Genomic DNA, 16,718 nt, shown 5'->3' with positions numbered 1-16,718 from the left:
GATCAGAATAAGGCTACATTCACACGACCGATCCGTTTTTGCGGTTTCGCAAAAAACTGTCTGTTTTTTTCACGCATACATCCGTGGGGCATCCGTATACGGTCCATATGTCATCCGTTTGTCATCCGTGTGCCTTCCGTTTTTTGCGTACTCCAAAAAATCTGAATGAGGGAAAATACATAAATTTACCCAGGATCCATAGCTTCAACCTACATAAGGCGGTCACATGTTCACTCCAGTGCCATTTTCTACTGCTTTTCACAGCGTAGAGCGCTCTGGTGATTTTCTTATGCTTGTACACTTCATAACAGTCTTTTCTGTCATTATAATGGCAGAAAGACACATAATGTCCCACTCTCCTGCATTTTGTAATTTGGCATCCTTTGGTGCCTTTCATGTGGCACTAAGGGGTGCTGAGCCTTGTATTTACCAAAAAAATAAATAAATTAAAAAAAAAAAATGACGTGGGGTTCCCCCTATTTTTGATAGCCAGCTAAGGTAAAGCAGATGGCTGCAGCCTGCCGACCACAGCTGGCAGCTTCACCATGGGTGGTAATCCAAAACTGAGGGCACCTTACGCTGTTATTTTAAATTAAATAAATAATTTAAAAAAAAAAAAACACTTGGGAATCCCCCCAAAATTGGATCACCAGCCAAGGTAAAGCAGACAGCTGGGGTCTGATATTCTCAGACTAGGAAAGTCCATGGTTATTGGGCTCTCCCCAGCCTAAAAATAGCAGTCCGCAGCCACCCCAGAAGTGGCACCTCAATTAGATGCGCCAATCCTGGTGCTTCTCCCCAGCTCATCCCATTGCCCTGGTGCGGTGGCAAACGGGGTAATATATGGGGTTAATACCAGATGTGTAATGTCACCTGGCATCGAGCCCTGGGGTTCGTGATGTCAGGCGTCTATCAGATACCCGACGTCACCAACCCAGTCAGTAATAAAAAAATAGACGACAAACACATTTTTATTTGAAAGAACACTCCCCAAAACATTCCCTCTTTCACCAATTTATTAGAAAGAAAAACAAATCCAGGTCTGATGTAATCCAAGGGGTTCCCATGATGATCCATACCATAGTCAATGTTCCAGTCAATGAAAAAAAGAATGTTCCATATTGGCTAGGAGAGCAATGCAGTGACCTGAACTAACATCAATAGGTCAGCCCAGGTCACTGCAGGGCATGACAAGTGCTGCTGTCAGGAGGTTAGCGAGGTACATTACCTGCGGTGATCGCTGCACTCCTGATAGCAGAGCTGTCACTGAGTTCAATGACCGCCGCCTTCACAACCAAGTATCGCGGGTGCCTGTGACATCACCGCTAGTCACAGTCTCGGATCGGCAGCGAGAGGAGATGTGAAAAGCGGCGGCCATGGAGGTCAGTGACAGCGCTGATGTCGGGAGGGCAGGACTTCATCACCACAGGTAAGGAACTTCACTAACCTCCTGACAGCGCTTGTCATCCCCGCGGCTGCTGGCACTGCAGTGTGGGCAGCTGTGGACACCGTACAGTGCGGGCAGCTGTGGACAATGCTGAGCGGCAGCCGCGGGGCGGGAGCTGGGGCTTAAGCGGGACACAGACTGCAGCAGCATCCAACAGAAGTGCTTCTGTGTGGCTTTCGGGGATTTTTGCACACATAGCCAGGGTAAACATCGGGTTAAGCAAAGCACTTTGCTTGGATACCCGATATTTACCCTGGTTACCAGCTTACCGCAAGCTGCCAGCGATGACTCCCTGCACACATAGCTGTAAAAAGCCACGCTTTTTGTTGATCCAACCGTTCTTGAACGTAACTAGAACTGTCGAGCTTTTAGCAGTTCGAGTTCGATCTCGAGCACCCCCCAAAATCACTCGAATATGAAATTGGCGAACCTCGAACATCGCTCAACAATATTAATTACAACTTTTACAAAATTCAAATGACATTTCTTCCATTCCGAGCCTTCCATTTTGTCTAAACACAGGTTTTTAGCCAAATATGGGGTACCACTGCACTCATAAGAAATTGGATAACATACTGTGGGGTCCACTTTTTGGTGTTGCTTCTTGAAAAAGGGAGAAATTTGGATCTAAAGCAACATTTTTGGGAAAAAAAATTAAAATTTTAAATATGGTGACCTAAAGTTATCAAATTCTGTAACATACCTGTGGGTTCAAAATGCTCATTATACCACTGGATAAAATCCCTGAGGGGTCTAATTTCTGGAAAGGGATCACATGTAGGGTAGCTTTATTGTTTATGCACCTCAGGAGATCTCCAAACACGACATGGCATTCGCTAATGATGCCAGCCAAATTTGCATTCATATGGCGCTGCTTCCTTTCCGAGCCATGCCATGTGCCCAAACAGTTGATTGCAGCCACATATGAAGTATCTGCATTACTCAGGAGAAATTGCACAATACATTTTATGGTGCATTTTTTCCTCTTACCCTTGTGAAAAAAAGCTTTCTGGGTGAAGTAACAATGTTATGGTAAAAATGTATTTTTTTATTTTCACTGTTCAACGTTATGAAATTCTGTGCAGCCCCTGGGGATTCAAGGTTCTCACCAAATATCTAGATTAATTCCTTGAAGGGTCTCATTTCCAAAATGGGGTTACATGTGGGGGGAGCTCCAGTTTTTAGACACCTCAACGGCTCTCCAAACCCAACATGGCGTCCGCTAATGATTCAAGCCAATTTTACAGTTTAGTTTCCAAATTATGGTCACTGATGGGGGGTTTCTGCTGTTTAGGTACCATAGGAGCCCTACAAATGCAACATGGTACCTGCAATAATTTTCAGCCAATTTTGCTTTCCAAAATTCAAATATTGTTCCTTCCGTTCCGAGCCCTCCCATTTGTCCAAACAAAGGTTTCTGACTACATGTGGGGTATCACAGTGCTAAAAACAAAAAGTGGGTATCAAACTGGGGGGTCCACTTTTTGGCTTTACCTCTTTAAAAAGTGAGAAATGTGGTGCTAAAGCTAGATTTGTGTGTTCCATATTGTGCTATTTATTTTAAAAGAGAATAACTTGGGTCTAGAACAACATTTTTAGGTAAAATGATAATTTTTGGTTTTTTGTTTCATTCCACATCGCTTTAGTTCCTGTAAAGCACCTGAAGGGTCAATAAACTTTTTAAGTCTGATTCTGACTACTTTGAGGGGTGTAGTTTTTAGAATGGTGTCACTTTTGGATATTTCATTTCACCTATGCCTCTTAACCTCATCTTAAATGTGATGTGGTCCCTAAAAAATGGTTTTCTAAATTTTGTTGAAAAAATGAGAAATTGCTGATGAATTTTGAACCCTTCTAACTTCCTAAGCCCCAAAACTTTTGACTAAAAAATTGCTCTAATTTAAAGTAAACATGTGGGAAATTTAATTTATTAACCATTTTGTTTGACATAACACGCTGATTTGAGGGCATAAAAATTAAAAGTTTCAAAATTTGCAAAATTTTCATCAAATTTCAGATTTTTTCACAAAAGAAAGCAAAAAAAATGTTCTAAATTTACCACTTTTATAAAGTACAATATGTCACATAAAAACAATGTCAGAATCACTGGGATCCATTGAAGTGTTCTAGAGTTATAACTTATAACCTGTCAAATTAACATTAACCAGAATTGAAAAAAATGGCCTGGTCATAAAGTATAAAATTGGCTTTGTCCTGAAGGGGCTAATGTCTTTTGTTCTGAATCTCTGCTTGTCCCCAGCTGCAGCAACCTCTCTCCACAATATTTCGTCTGAGGGGTTACAGCTGTTCTGTTATACATGTATGCCTAATAACTAAATAAATGTTTTAGTACTTACATGATTTTATCACTAAATTCATAAGGAACTAAAATCTTTTGTATTGTACTTTTCTCATAATGGACTGAAAGCGCAGATAATGATATAAGATTCAAGAAAAAGCATTAAAAATGATATGTATAAAATATGTATAAACCAAAACATCCGGATATTTCAATAACAACTAAATAAATTATATAAAAAACAATTATTCTGTACTTTGATAATTGTTTGCACTTAGTGGAAGTGTCTGATGGATTGGGGGGCAGAGAAGTGAATATATACAGGAACAATACAGATTATAGACAAAGGATCCGCTGCTCTCACTGACCAAAGAGAAGGGATCCTGGAGAAGAAGTAAGGAAGGTAATGAAATCTATCTATCTATCTATCTATCCCTCTATCTATCTATCTATCTATCCCTCTATCTATCTATCCCTCTATCTATCTATCTATCTATCTATCCCTCTATCTATCTATCCCTCTATCTATCTATCTATCTATCTATCTATCTATCCCTCTATCTATCCCTCTATCTATCTATCCCTCTATCTATCCCTCTATCCCTCTATCTATCTATCTATCTATCTATCTATCTATCTCTCTATCTATCTATCCCTCTATCTATCTATCTATCTATCTATCTATCCCTCTATCTATCTATCAATTATTCTTATTAGATTTCTAGTTATTTTAAAACAGCAAGATATTATACCAGTATTGTGCTCATTATTGGATTTATTTCTTACAGTGAATTTGGTCATGTTGTGTCTTTTCATTATTTTCAGACTGGAACATGATCTTATAAGTAGGTTATTAGGAGAATTGTGCGGACAGATTCCCTTTCGGGCGTCTCCAGGTAGATATTGAGCTGATGGGTTTGGGTGTTATGTCTCGTGTGATGAGTGATGATGATATAACTGTAGTAAGTCATTCCACAGCAGAACATGACGTCTTTATCAGCGGTGGATCCAACTCTCCTTGGAGACATATTTGTGGTACAAGATATAGGATGATTTGTGGCAAATTGTCCCTGAACTGCCAAATGAAATATTGAAATATTAATATTCTGTACATTTTCCATACTTTGCCCAATGCTAATATTTTTTAAAATTGTCCGTCACCAAGAACTTCCTTCAGCCGGCTTTATAATTTCCCCCACAATACTGTATAAGGTGGAAATAAATGTGATTAAAGTATTACATTACTTACCAGTCGTCATCCTCTGCCGCTTCCAGCGCTGCTCCAGTCTACTCCACCATCATGTGACCGCAGTTCTGTCCTGCCGGATCACTCAGCGTCTTCTGTGTGGAGCGGAGGTCACTTTTTCAGTGTTAGTGGTACTTTACACGCTGCGACATTGCTACCGATGTATCGTCGGGGTCACGTTGTTAGTGACGTACATCCAGCACCGTAGCGACATCTCAGCGTGTAACACTAATGAGCGACACGTCATTAATTTCCTTAATATCGCTGCTGTTTCTAGTAGACTAAAGGCCCCGTTACATGCAACGACGTATCTAACGATATATCGCCAGGGTCACGGATTCCGTGACGCAGATCCGGCATCATTAGCGACGTTGTTGCGTGTGACACCAACGAACGTCCGTTAACAAAAATGCTCACCTCATCGTTGATCGTTGACACGCCGTTCATTTTCAAAAAATCATTGATTGTTACATGACCGAGATTGTTCATCGTCCCCAAGGCAGCACACATCGCTACGTGTGACACCATGGGAGCGAGGAACATCTCCTTAAATGCATCCACCGGTAATGCGGAAGGAAGGAGGTGGGTGAGATGTTACGTTCCGCTCATCTCCGCCCCTCCACTTTTATTGGCTGGCCGCTTAGTGACGCCGCAGTGACGTCGCTATGATGCCGAACGCACCTCCCCCTTGAGGGAGGGATTATTCGGCGGTCATAGCGACGTCGCTGACCTGGTATGTGCGTGTGATGCTGCCGTATCGATATCGTTCGCTACGGCAGCGAGCACCAAATGTCGCACGAGCGACGGGGAAGGGAGCTATCGCGCTCGACATCGCTAGCAATCGCTAGCGATGTCATAGCGTGTAAAGTACCCTTTAGTCAATGAGACTCAGAGCGAGACAAGGAAAGCTGAAAACAGCAAAAGACGGAGACTGGTAACTAATGTAATATAAGCTCTACACACATTACTACATTACTGATTGCTGATAGAAGGGAAAGTAAAATAAAGCAAAAAAAAGCATAAATTTCGCAGTGGTCCTTTGATATAATGACACAATTTCTACTGTGAACACAATGATTATGTTATAGTCTGTTGTATTTTATTATTATTTATTTTTCATGTAGGTAAATCCTCAGAATGGACTCTGGTGATAATGATCTGACCAAATCGAACACAAATTTGAACTTTGAAAAAAGGTAAGTTTATGTTCCTAATTCTTTATTTCTGTGAGATATCAGTGCAGACTCCATTCACATCTATAGCCGAGCCTCCGCCCCGACTACATTAATATTCATAAGTTTTTTACACTATCTGACATGAAATCTGAATAAACCTTTCCTGTTTTAGGTGAATTAGGAACCAAAACTATTTCTATTTGCCAAATCCCAGAATAATGAGAGAGAGAATGTTTTAAGGTATTTTTATTACTTTCTACAAAGTCAAAAATTTACATCCATGGCATTAGTATTTGGTGGCATTGCCCTTACACTGTGTTAAGGGCGCTTTACACGCTACAATATATCTTACGATGTGTCGGCGGGGTCACGCCGTAAGTGACGCACATCCGGCATCGTAAGTTACATTTTAGCCTGTAACAGCTACGTGCGATTGCGATTGAACGGTAAGGCGTTCATCGCACGCACGTCGTTCAATTCCTAAAAATTGAACATCAGGTTGTTCATCGTACCCGGGGTAGCACACATTGCAGTGTGTGACACCCCGGGAACGATGAACTGCAGCTTACCTGCATCCCACGGTTCCCGCCGGCAATGCGCAAGGAAGGAGGTGGGCGGGATGTTTATGTCCCGCTCATCTCCGCCCCTCCGCTTCTATTGGCCGGCTGCCGCGTGACTTCGATGTGACGCCGAACGTCCCTCCCACTCCAGGAAGTGGATGCTTGCCGCCCACATCGAGGTCGTATGGAAGGGTAAGTACGTGTGACGGGGGGGTTACTTGTTTGTGCGACACGTTCAACAAATTGAATGTGCCGCACATACGATGGGGGCGGGTACGATCGCATACGATATCGTATGCTGGATCGTATGGTGTAAAGCAGGCTTTTCTTGGGTGAAACATTTCGGATCTCCTTTCACACAAGTTTCTCACAATAGCTAGGAATTTGGGCCCACATTTGTATCACCCAACAGTTGATGCAATTTTCCTTCTGTGTGATGAGTTTTATTGTTTTTCATGGTGTAGTCACTAGAAGAAATCATATTGTCAATGGATGTCCCTTTTTTTAATTTAAATTTATATCCATTTTTAATAATATTAATCATTTTATCAGTGGACAAAATGGGTTAATATGTTTTAATTATTTAAAACGCTTAAAAAGTCTTCAAATCCAAAAAGGTGGCGCTGTTCTCCAATTATATTATAGCAGAAGAAGTTTTATTTGGCTCATGAAAGATATTCCAGCGCGTTTTGGCTAAAAAAACATAAAAAAGACAGGCTTCTTCAGGTGAAAATAACATGACCATGATGTTATTACACCTGAAGAAGGCTATCTTTTCTAAGATTTTTAGCCGAAATGCGTTGTTATATCTTTCATTAGTCAAATAAAACTTCTTCTGTCATAATATATTTGGAGATCAGTGTCACCTTTTTTGGATTTGAAGGCTTTTTAAGCATTTTAAATTACTGTTTCCTTGTGATCCTTGTGATCCTTAGGTGGAGGTGATTTACAGTGCTTCAAATCCTGGTGAGCAGCAGATTGGGATGGAGAGTGTGGAAATTGATCAAAAGAGATCTATGTGTTTGATGCAATTTGCAATAAGGTGAGTGCAATGTATGTACATTTTATAACCAACATTTACGGATTTGAATTACTGCATTTAGAGTGGCGCCTCGTGTGTCCCTTCTTATTTCTAACCCCTTAAAGCCAGCTTTACACCTTACAATTAGGTGTGCGATCTCGTATGCGATGTGACACGCCCAGGTCGCATATGCGATTGAATGAGATTTCACGTTGGTCGTTCATTTGCTGTCACACGTGCGTTAGTAGTCTATGTTAAATTGATCAATTTTGTGTGCGATCCTTTAGATCATGTGTTCTGTGACGTATGCATTGGGCACCTTTTTTTTTTTTTATTTATTGACTTGACAAGCGTGTGTAATGTGTAGGGATGCGTTTTTACTATGTCATCTGCCATTCAGCTCTGCTACATGGCCACTAACAGCAGACACAGACAGCCATGTAGCAGAGCTGGGTGGCAGATGACAGCAGACACAGAAAGAGCCGCACTGTCAGTTTGAACTCGGGTGAACCTCACCCGACTTCATTGTCATGCTGCGGCTCTGTCTGTGTCGCGTCCCGATTAGCGGTCACCAGTGAAGGGCTCACCGGTGACCGCTAATCTCCTGAGTAAGTGAATTGAGCAGCCCTCTCTCATACTCACCGATCCCCGATCCCCGGCGCCGCGCTGCACGGCATTCACACTGCTCCGGCGGCTTTTACTATTTTGAAAAAGCCGGCCGCTCATTAAACAATCTCGTATTCCCTGCTTTCCCCGCCCACCGGCGCCTATGATTGGTTACAGTGAGACACGCCCCCACGCTGAGTGACAGGTGTCACACTGCACCCAATCACAGCAGCCGGTGGGCGTGTCTATACTGTGTAGTGAAATAAATAATTAAATAATTTAAAAAAACGGCGTGCGGTTCCCCCCAATTTTAAAACCAGCCAGATAAAGCCATACGGCTGAAGGCTGGTATTCTCAGGATGGGGAGCTCCACGTTATGGGGAGCCCCCCAGCCTAACAATATCAGCCAACAGCCGCCCAGAATTGCCGCATACATTATATGCGACAGTTCTGGGGCTGTACCCGGCTCTTCCCGATTTGCCCTGGTGCGTTGGCAAATCGGGGTAATAAGGAGTTATTGGCAGCCCATAGCTGCCAATAAGTCCTAGATTAATCATGTCAGGCGTCTATGAGACACCTTCCATGATTAATCTGTAAATTACAGTAAATAAACACACACACCCGAAAAAATCCTTTATTAGAAATAAAAAACACACACATATACCCTGGTTAACCACTTTAATCAGCCCCAAAAAGCCCTCCTTGTCCGGCGTAATCCAGGATGATCCAGCATCGCTTCCAGCTCTGCTGCATGTAGGTGACCGGAGCTGCAGAATACACCGCCGCTCCTGTCACCTCCACACAGCAACTGAGGTGAGTATCGCGATCAGCTGAGCTGTCACTGAGGTTACCCGCGGCCACCGCTGCATCCACCGCTGGATCCAGTGACAGCGGGTAACCTCAGTGACAGCAGCTGATCGCGCGGCTGTCTTCATTACCTGCGTGGAGGTGACCGGAGCGGCGGTGTATTCTGCAGCTCCAGTCACCTCCATGCAGCAGCGCTGGATGCGACGCTGGACCATCCTGGAGTACGCCGGACAAGGAGGGCTTTTTGGGGCTGATTAAAGTGGTGAACCAGGGTATATGTGTGTGTTTTTTATTTCTAATAAAGGATTTTTTCGGGCGTGTGTTTGTTTATTTACTGTAATTTACAGATTAATCATGGAGGGTGTCTCATGGACGCCTGACATGATTAATCTAGGACTTATTGGCAGCTCTGGGCTGCGAATAAGTCCTTATTACCCCGATTTGCCAACGCACCAGGGCAAATCGGGAAGAGCAGGGTACAGCCCCAGAACTGTCGCATCTAATGTATGCGGCAATTCTGGGCGGCTGTTGGCTGATATTGTTAGGCTGGGGGGCTCCCCATAACGTGGAGCTCCCCATCCTGAGAATACCAGCCTTCAGTCGTATGGCTTTATCTGGCTGGTTTTAAAATTGGGGGGGACCGCACGCCGTTTTTTTTAATTATTTAATTATTTATTTCACTACACAGTATAGATACGCCCACCGGCTGCTGTGATTGGGTGCAGTGTGACACCTGTCACTCAGCGTGGGGGCGTATCTCACTGTAACCAATCATAGGCGCCGGTGGGCGGGGAAAGCAGGGAATACGAGATTGTTTAATGGGCGGCCGGCTTTTTCAAAACAGTAAAAGCCGCCGGAGCAGTGTGAACGCCGTGCAGCGCCGGGGATCGGGGATCGGTGAGTATGAGAGAGGGGGATAGACTGACATGGACAGAGAGTGAGGGACAGAGATAGTGACGGACTGACAGAGATTAGTGAATGACAGACATTGTGAGGCGCTTCAGAATGCAGCTTTTCAGCTGCGCTCTGAAGCAGACCTTTTTTAAGCTGCGGTGCAGAGCGCACACCTGCGCACATAGCCTCAGACACCAAAATCGTATGAGGGATGTCACACGTTACAATTGACTAGATTCGTGCAACAAAACGTCCAATGTATGAGGAATAAACGACGTGTATGCGATCACCGTAATTTCGTTCAATCTTGATCGCACGTAGGTGTCACACGCAAATACGTCACGAACGATGCCGGATGTGCGTCCCTTACAATTTGACCCCGACGACGGATTGAAAGATTTATTGAAGCGTGTAAAGCAGGCATAAGATTTACATTCGTATGAACCTGATAGTAATTGATACTGAATCAAGTAGAAAATATAATAGGAGAATCAGACGTATCAGTAATAGATTTGAATGTACCCTTCTTACTTACCATATAGCCTTTTCCATCATCAGCCCCTCTTTGAGGATCACTTTGTGGTTTTAATATGTGATGTCCCTTGAATGTCCTCTCCTTATTGGAATTTTTTGCCCCCCATTTGTACCCTGTTGTTCTTATCCATATATATATATATATATATATATATATATATATATATATATATACAGTGCCTACAAGTAGTTTTCAACCCCCTGCAGATTTAGCAGGTTTGATAAGATGCAAATAAGTTAGAGCCTGCAAACTTCAAACAAGAGCAGGATTTATTAACAGATGCATAAATCTTACAAACCAACAAGTTATGTTGCTCAGTTAAATTTTAGTAAATTTTCAACATAAAAGTGTAGGTCAATTATTATTCAACCCCTAGGTTTAATATTTTGTGGAATAACCCTTGTTTGCAATTACAGCTAATAATCGTCTTTTATAAGACCTGATCAGGCCGTCACAGGTCTCTGGAGTTATCTTTGCCCACTCCTCCATGCAGATCTTCTCCAAGTTATCTAGGTTCTTTGGGTGTCTCATGTGGACTTTAATCTTGAGCTCCTTCCACAAGTTTTCAATTGGGTTAAGGTCAGGAGACTGACTAGGCCACTGCAACACCTTGATTTTTTCCCTCTTGAACCAGGCCTTGGTTTTCTTGGCTGTGTGCTTTGGGTCGTTGTCTTGTTGGAAGATGAAATGACGACCCATCTTAAGATCCTTGATGGAAGAGCGGAGGTTCTTGGCCAAAATCTCCAGGTAGGCCGTGCTATCCATCTTCCCATGGATGCGGACCAGATGGCCAGGCCCCTTGGCTGAGAAACAGCCCCACAACATGATGCTGCCACCACCATGCTTGACTGTAGGGATGGTATTCTTGGGGTCGTATGCAGTGCCATCCAGTCTCCTAACGTCACGTGTGTGGTTGGCACCAAAGATCTCGATCTTGGTCTCATCAGACCAGAGAACCTTGAACCAGTCTGTCTCAGAGTCCTCCAAGTGATCATGAGCAAACTGTAGACGAGCCTTGACATGACGCTTTGAAAGTAAAGGTACCTTACGGGCTCGTCTGGAACGGAGACCATTGCGGGGGAGTACGTTACTTATGGTATTGACTGAAACCAATGTCCCCACTGCCATGAGATCTTCCCGGAGCTCCTTCCTTGTTGTCCTTGGGTTAGCCTTGACTCTTTGGACAAGCCTGGCCTCGGCACGGGTGGAAACTTTCAAAGGCTGTCCAGGCCGTGGAAGGCTAACAGTAGTTCCATAAGCCTTCCACTTCCGAATGATGCTCCCAACAGTGGAGACAGGTAGGCCCAACTCCTAGGAAAGGGTTTTGTACCCCCTTGCCAGCCTTGTGACCCTCCAAGATCTTGTCTCTGATGGCCTTGGAATGCTCCTTTGTCTTTCCCATGTTGACCAAGTATGAGTGCTGTTCACAAGTTTGGGGAGGGTCTTAATTAGTCAGAAAAGGCTGGAAAAAGAGATAATTAATCCAAACATGTGAAGCTCATTGTTCTTTGTGCCTGAAATACTTCTTAATTTTTTAGGGGAACCAAACAGAATTCTTGTGGTTTGAGGGGTTAAATAATAAATGACCCTCTGAATAAACTTTTCACAATTTAAAAAAAAAAATAAAAAAAGAAATAACATTCTTTTTTGCTGCAGTGCATTTCACACTTCCAGGCTGATCTACAGTCCAAATGTCACAATGCCAAGTTAATTCCGAATGTGCAAACCTGCTAAATCTGCAGGGGGTTGAATACTACTTGTAGGCACTGTATATATATATATATATATATATATATATATATATATATATATATATATATAAATTAGTGGTGTCCTGTGCTGATGTGTTGGTTGATGGTCCCTCCACCCCGACGCGCTTTTTGCCCTCCTTCTCCAGGGGTGGAGGGATTGCCAAAAATACATCCACAGAGGGAGTACATTTTGCCTCTTTGTATATAACTCTATGGTCAATATTTGTCATTATTTCATTATTATTTTTGTTTTTGCATATTCATTGCATATGAATTCTTCATATTACATGTCTACAACTCATTGAATACATATTTGGTATTTTATATGATACATTATTATGGAGCACTGATGGATTTATTTGGAGGTAGCTTAATACATAATTAACTCATGGGTGTCTAGATATTCCGGTAACTCTTTGTCATTGTGGTATTCTTACCTTTTTAACAAATATGTGTTTTTTATGAATTTTCAATAAATAATATAATATTTTACTCTTTATCACATGGCTTTGATTTTTGTGGGAGCTGATGTTGTTTTACTGCATTTGGATAATTATTGAATGTGGACGCTTGATTGGTACTTGATTTTGCTATTTGTGTGTTTTTACTCCAATGATTCAGTGATTGTTTTCTTAATCCATGTGTTACCACACTTTATACCTATCACCTTTTTATGCTGCTTGTATATATTGATGATAATTTTCTGATCTGTGAGGTTACAGTGTGTTGTGACTGAATTGTATTTCATAGTCATTTTCATACTGAATCGCCATTGTAAATTAGCATTCTCTACATCACTTATTTTATATGTAAGCCCTTCCCTGGTTCCGTGAGGATTATAGTTATTATGTGTCATCTCCCCACCAGAGTCCGCTCCTGCGACTTCTGCTCCAATCACAAGGCGACGCCGTGTTCCAGCCATGGATAGTGCTGGTGATAGAAGAGGAGTCGATGCCCGTGGCTCTGCTGACCACAGGCTCCTCTCATCCATTAAGCTGGGTTTCCCTGGCACCTGCAATACCACTGGCTGACTGTAGGTGGTGTGTGTTTTCCAGCTGAAGTTGCCATCATTCACCTGCCGCCAATGGGAAGACACCACACTGTTATGATTTGGAACCATGGAACACCCCCATAATTCATTGGTAAAAGGTAACAAGAGCATTGGCAACTAATCTGGCCACCATCCCCTTACTAACCATCAACACTAGAAGTAGCCGAGGGGTGAACTAACATCCTATGCACCACGAACCGCTCTTGTTATACCAATGAACAGAAAGCAGGAACCATACAAATTCAAAAAGCAACAAACACATGGACTAATAGGAGCAAAACTCCAAACATAGCTGCAGGGAGCTTCCCAGCTAAGCAACTGAGAGGGAAGATCCCTGCATGCAAATAAACTGACAATTACCACAACAAATGACAAACTCAGATAAGAGCAAAAAGAACCAAATAACAAATAAAGAGCCAAGCATTTATCTGGGATAGAAGTGGTCTGGAGCAGGATGAAGCAGGCTGGTGAACAAAGAGCAACTGACATCCGGCACAGCCTGCCAGCAGACCAGGGTTTAAATAGCCAGAGAGTTAGCAATGGAAACGCCCATTGCTCAACACACCTGGTCTCTGTCCAAACCATTCCTGGCCACAAGAGGGAGCTTCACAGCAGCAAAAGCATAACTGACATTCACAACACCACACCCTTCTTATCCCTTCTCCTGTCATCTGACCACTGCCAGAGATAGTTTGTATTCTTGGTTCCTGTGTTATTTTTATAGTGATTCCTGTGTGCTGATCTCTGCTTGTTTCCTGACTACGTCTTCTGCCTGCTGTTTATGTTCCTCGCTGCCCAATCTGGATTTGACCACTGCTTGTTTTCTGATTACATCCTTGCCTGCCGATTCTGTCCCTGTTCTGATATTCCTGGTTTGACCTTGCCTGACGACTACTCTCTCGGACTGCTGCCTTCAACAGGTAGTGATCTCCAGGGCCCTGTGTAATTCCAAATCCCTGTATAGGGGTTAAAGGGTTTCAGGGTTCTAGGGGTCCTGTTTGGTGAGTGGCTTCCCTCTAGCCTGTCCATTACAGCCCGTCTGAGACTGTGGATCCAGGCAGGCGTTACATTAATGGGAATCCCGTCAATGGTTTCTTGGTAGCCTATGTGCTTTTTAAAATTGTGTTTAACTCCTTGTCAGATTTTCTTGCTTGATGTTTCATATATTGTGTTGCTCTCGATCCTCTGTGCATACTTTCCATTCTCTGCTTAGCGGTAATGTAAAGGTGCCGCTCTTGTGGGGCAGGGTCAGGGCCGCCGGCTGCTTCAGCGTCGCTATACCTTGTATCACATTCCCTGTGGTCACAGCACAGCTGCACATTACAGATTGTGATGAGACCACAAGGGATTGTATTCATGGTACAGTGCGGCTGAGGCACCTGGTGGACAGATACTAGAAGAGCGGCCCGTGGGCAAGACAGAGATTTATATATTGGTAACTTTACTTACATCTACCCTGTCCTCTCTCCTCAGGTCACCTAACAATAACAACTTTCATGATTATGATAACATCGTACAGAAGACATTGATTACAATTTTCAGCATTGTCTTTGCTCTCGGGATTATCGGTAATGGATTTGTCATCTGGATTGCCGGATTCAGGATGAAGAACACAATCAGTGCCGTGTGGTTCCTCCACCTGGCCATCGCGGACTTCCTGTGCTGTGCGTCTCTGCCTATGAGGATTATTGAGTGGGTTGCATATCACACACACACCACACATTTTGTACATTGCATATTGAACATTTTCCTGTTAAATATAAACATGACCTCCAGTGTTCTCCTCCTGACGGCCATGAGTATTGACCGCTGGGTGTCCGTCATGTGGCCATTCTGGGCCAAAGTCCATAGAACCTGTAATGTGGTGAGAATCTGTGCAGCGATCATCTGGGGGCTGAGCCTCATTGTAGCGGGATTAGTCTTTTATTCATATAGATACGGTGCAACTTATCATAGTGAATTGTGTGTATTTTATTATTACTCCAATCTTTATAACCCAGATTTACATCACATAATTCTGCTGATCAGATTTGTTACAATGTTTGTTTTCCCTTTTCTCATCATCGTTACCTTTTATGTCACCACTTTCTGCAAACTGAGAAAAAGTAAGAGACCCCAGAGATCTGAGAGATCCTCCAGGATCATCACCGCTGTTATACTGTGTTTCTTCATCTGCTGGCTTCCATATTACATCTTCCCACTAATAACAAGGTATTACGTACATGTCCTTCTAACCCCAATTCTACACACAATTGTGATCATCCTGGCTTGTCTTAACAGCTGCATGAAACCAATCATTTATGTCTATATGGGACCGGGTTTCCGACAAGGTTTCTTCAGATCCATCCCCGTCAGGGTAGAAAGAGCCTTAAGTGAACATCCTAATGACCTGTGCAGAGAAGAAGATGGAGGAAATATTCGCTCTACTGAAGTGTAATATAGAATCAGAAAATTCATCAATCCCATCATATAGCATCAAAGGATAAGTCCATGTGAGATGCACATGTCCACCATATAAACATATAAAAAGTGGAGAAAGCGTGGACTTTAAGGAAATTTTTAAAAGGTCAAATTTTATTGGAAAAAGTTTAAAAAATACACATAATTGTAAAGAGCATAATAAATGGAACACGAGTATGCATACAGGACACTGAACAAGACATATACAGACTGACAGAATCCAATAGTATTAACATGTATGGAGATTAATGAGACATTCCTCATGTATTACAAAATGCATAAAATGGAAAAATTCATTACAATAAATGGCATAATCTAAAAGTGCATATAGATCAAAAGCGGAAGTGTTTATTGCACAAAGTTAGTTAGGTGCCATGTAAAAAAGAAGAACAGCAGTCTGCCCCCTGCAGGACAATGGTAAAAATGAACCGGCTCAAATATAAGTGCTAATAGTACATAATATCAGATCAAAGTTTTCAAGTATTGTACAAACCGGTTTGAAGATGTATACCTGCAGGGGGACTGCTGTGGACCGCCCAACGCGCGTTTCACGTGTCTAAGTGCTCGCTTTATCAAGGGGGATGAACTATTGGATTCTGTCAGTCTGTATATGTCTTGTTCAGTGTCCTGTATGCATACCCGTGTTCCATTTATTAGGCGCTTTACAATTATGTGTATTTTTTAAACTTTTTCCAATAAAATTTGACCTTTTAAAAATTTCCTTAAAGTCCACCCTTTCTCCACTTTTGATGTGTAATATACAAGTGCATCTCAATAAATTAGAATATCATCAAAAAGTTAATTTATTTTAGTTGTTCAATACAAAAAGAGAAACATTATATAGAGTAGTTACACACAGAGGGATC

The 16,718-nt window shown here is 42.5% G+C and overlaps 1 protein-coding gene across 4 annotated transcripts; it reads left to right on the top strand.

The window, feature by feature from the left end:
* The first annotated feature begins 4,054 nt into the window (after positions 1 to 4,054).
* Positions 4,055 to 15,961, top strand: LOC142256001 (C3a anaphylatoxin chemotactic receptor-like). 4 transcript variants are annotated; one of them, XM_075327477.1, is made up of 6 exons: positions 4,055 to 4,149; positions 4,572 to 4,642; positions 6,117 to 6,188; positions 6,340 to 6,407; positions 7,663 to 7,769; positions 14,866 to 15,961. In XM_075327477.1, exons 5-6 carry the CDS (start codon positions 7,711 to 7,713, stop codon positions 15,827 to 15,829), a joined length of 1,023 nt encoding a protein of 340 aa, XP_075183592.1. In that variant the 5' UTR covers positions 4,055 to 4,149; positions 4,572 to 4,642; positions 6,117 to 6,188; positions 6,340 to 6,407; positions 7,663 to 7,710; the 3' UTR covers positions 15,830 to 15,961. The 4 variants fall into 4 exon arrangements, 3 of the variants coding, with proteins under 3 accessions (XP_075183592.1, XP_075183593.1, XP_075183594.1); XR_012727467.1 differs by lacking the exon at positions 7,663 to 7,769 and having other exon boundaries at positions 14,866 to 14,952; XM_075327478.1 differs by lacking the exons at positions 6,340 to 6,407; positions 7,663 to 7,769.
* Positions 15,962 to 16,718: the final 757 nt, after the last annotated feature.

Source organism: Anomaloglossus baeobatrachus, chromosome 11 (genome assembly GCF_048569485.1).
Source record: "Anomaloglossus baeobatrachus isolate aAnoBae1 chromosome 11, aAnoBae1.hap1, whole genome shotgun sequence".
In the NCBI taxonomy this organism is placed as follows: Eukaryota; Metazoa; Chordata; class Amphibia; order Anura; family Aromobatidae; genus Anomaloglossus; species Anomaloglossus baeobatrachus.
Note: the sequence above shows the minus strand (reverse complement) of the source record. Positions and strands in the feature narration are given on the sequence as shown.

Bases quoted from the DNA above. Each gene is read 5' to 3' on its own strand.
- LOC142256001 (XM_075327478.1), top strand. From the start codon at position 6,130: ATGGACTCTGGTGATAATGATCTGACCAAATCGAACACAAATTTGAAC. The intron at 6,189-14,865 runs GTAAGTTTATGT...CTCTCTCCTCAG, and splicing joins AATTTGAACTTTGAAAAAAG to GTCACCTAACAATAACAACT.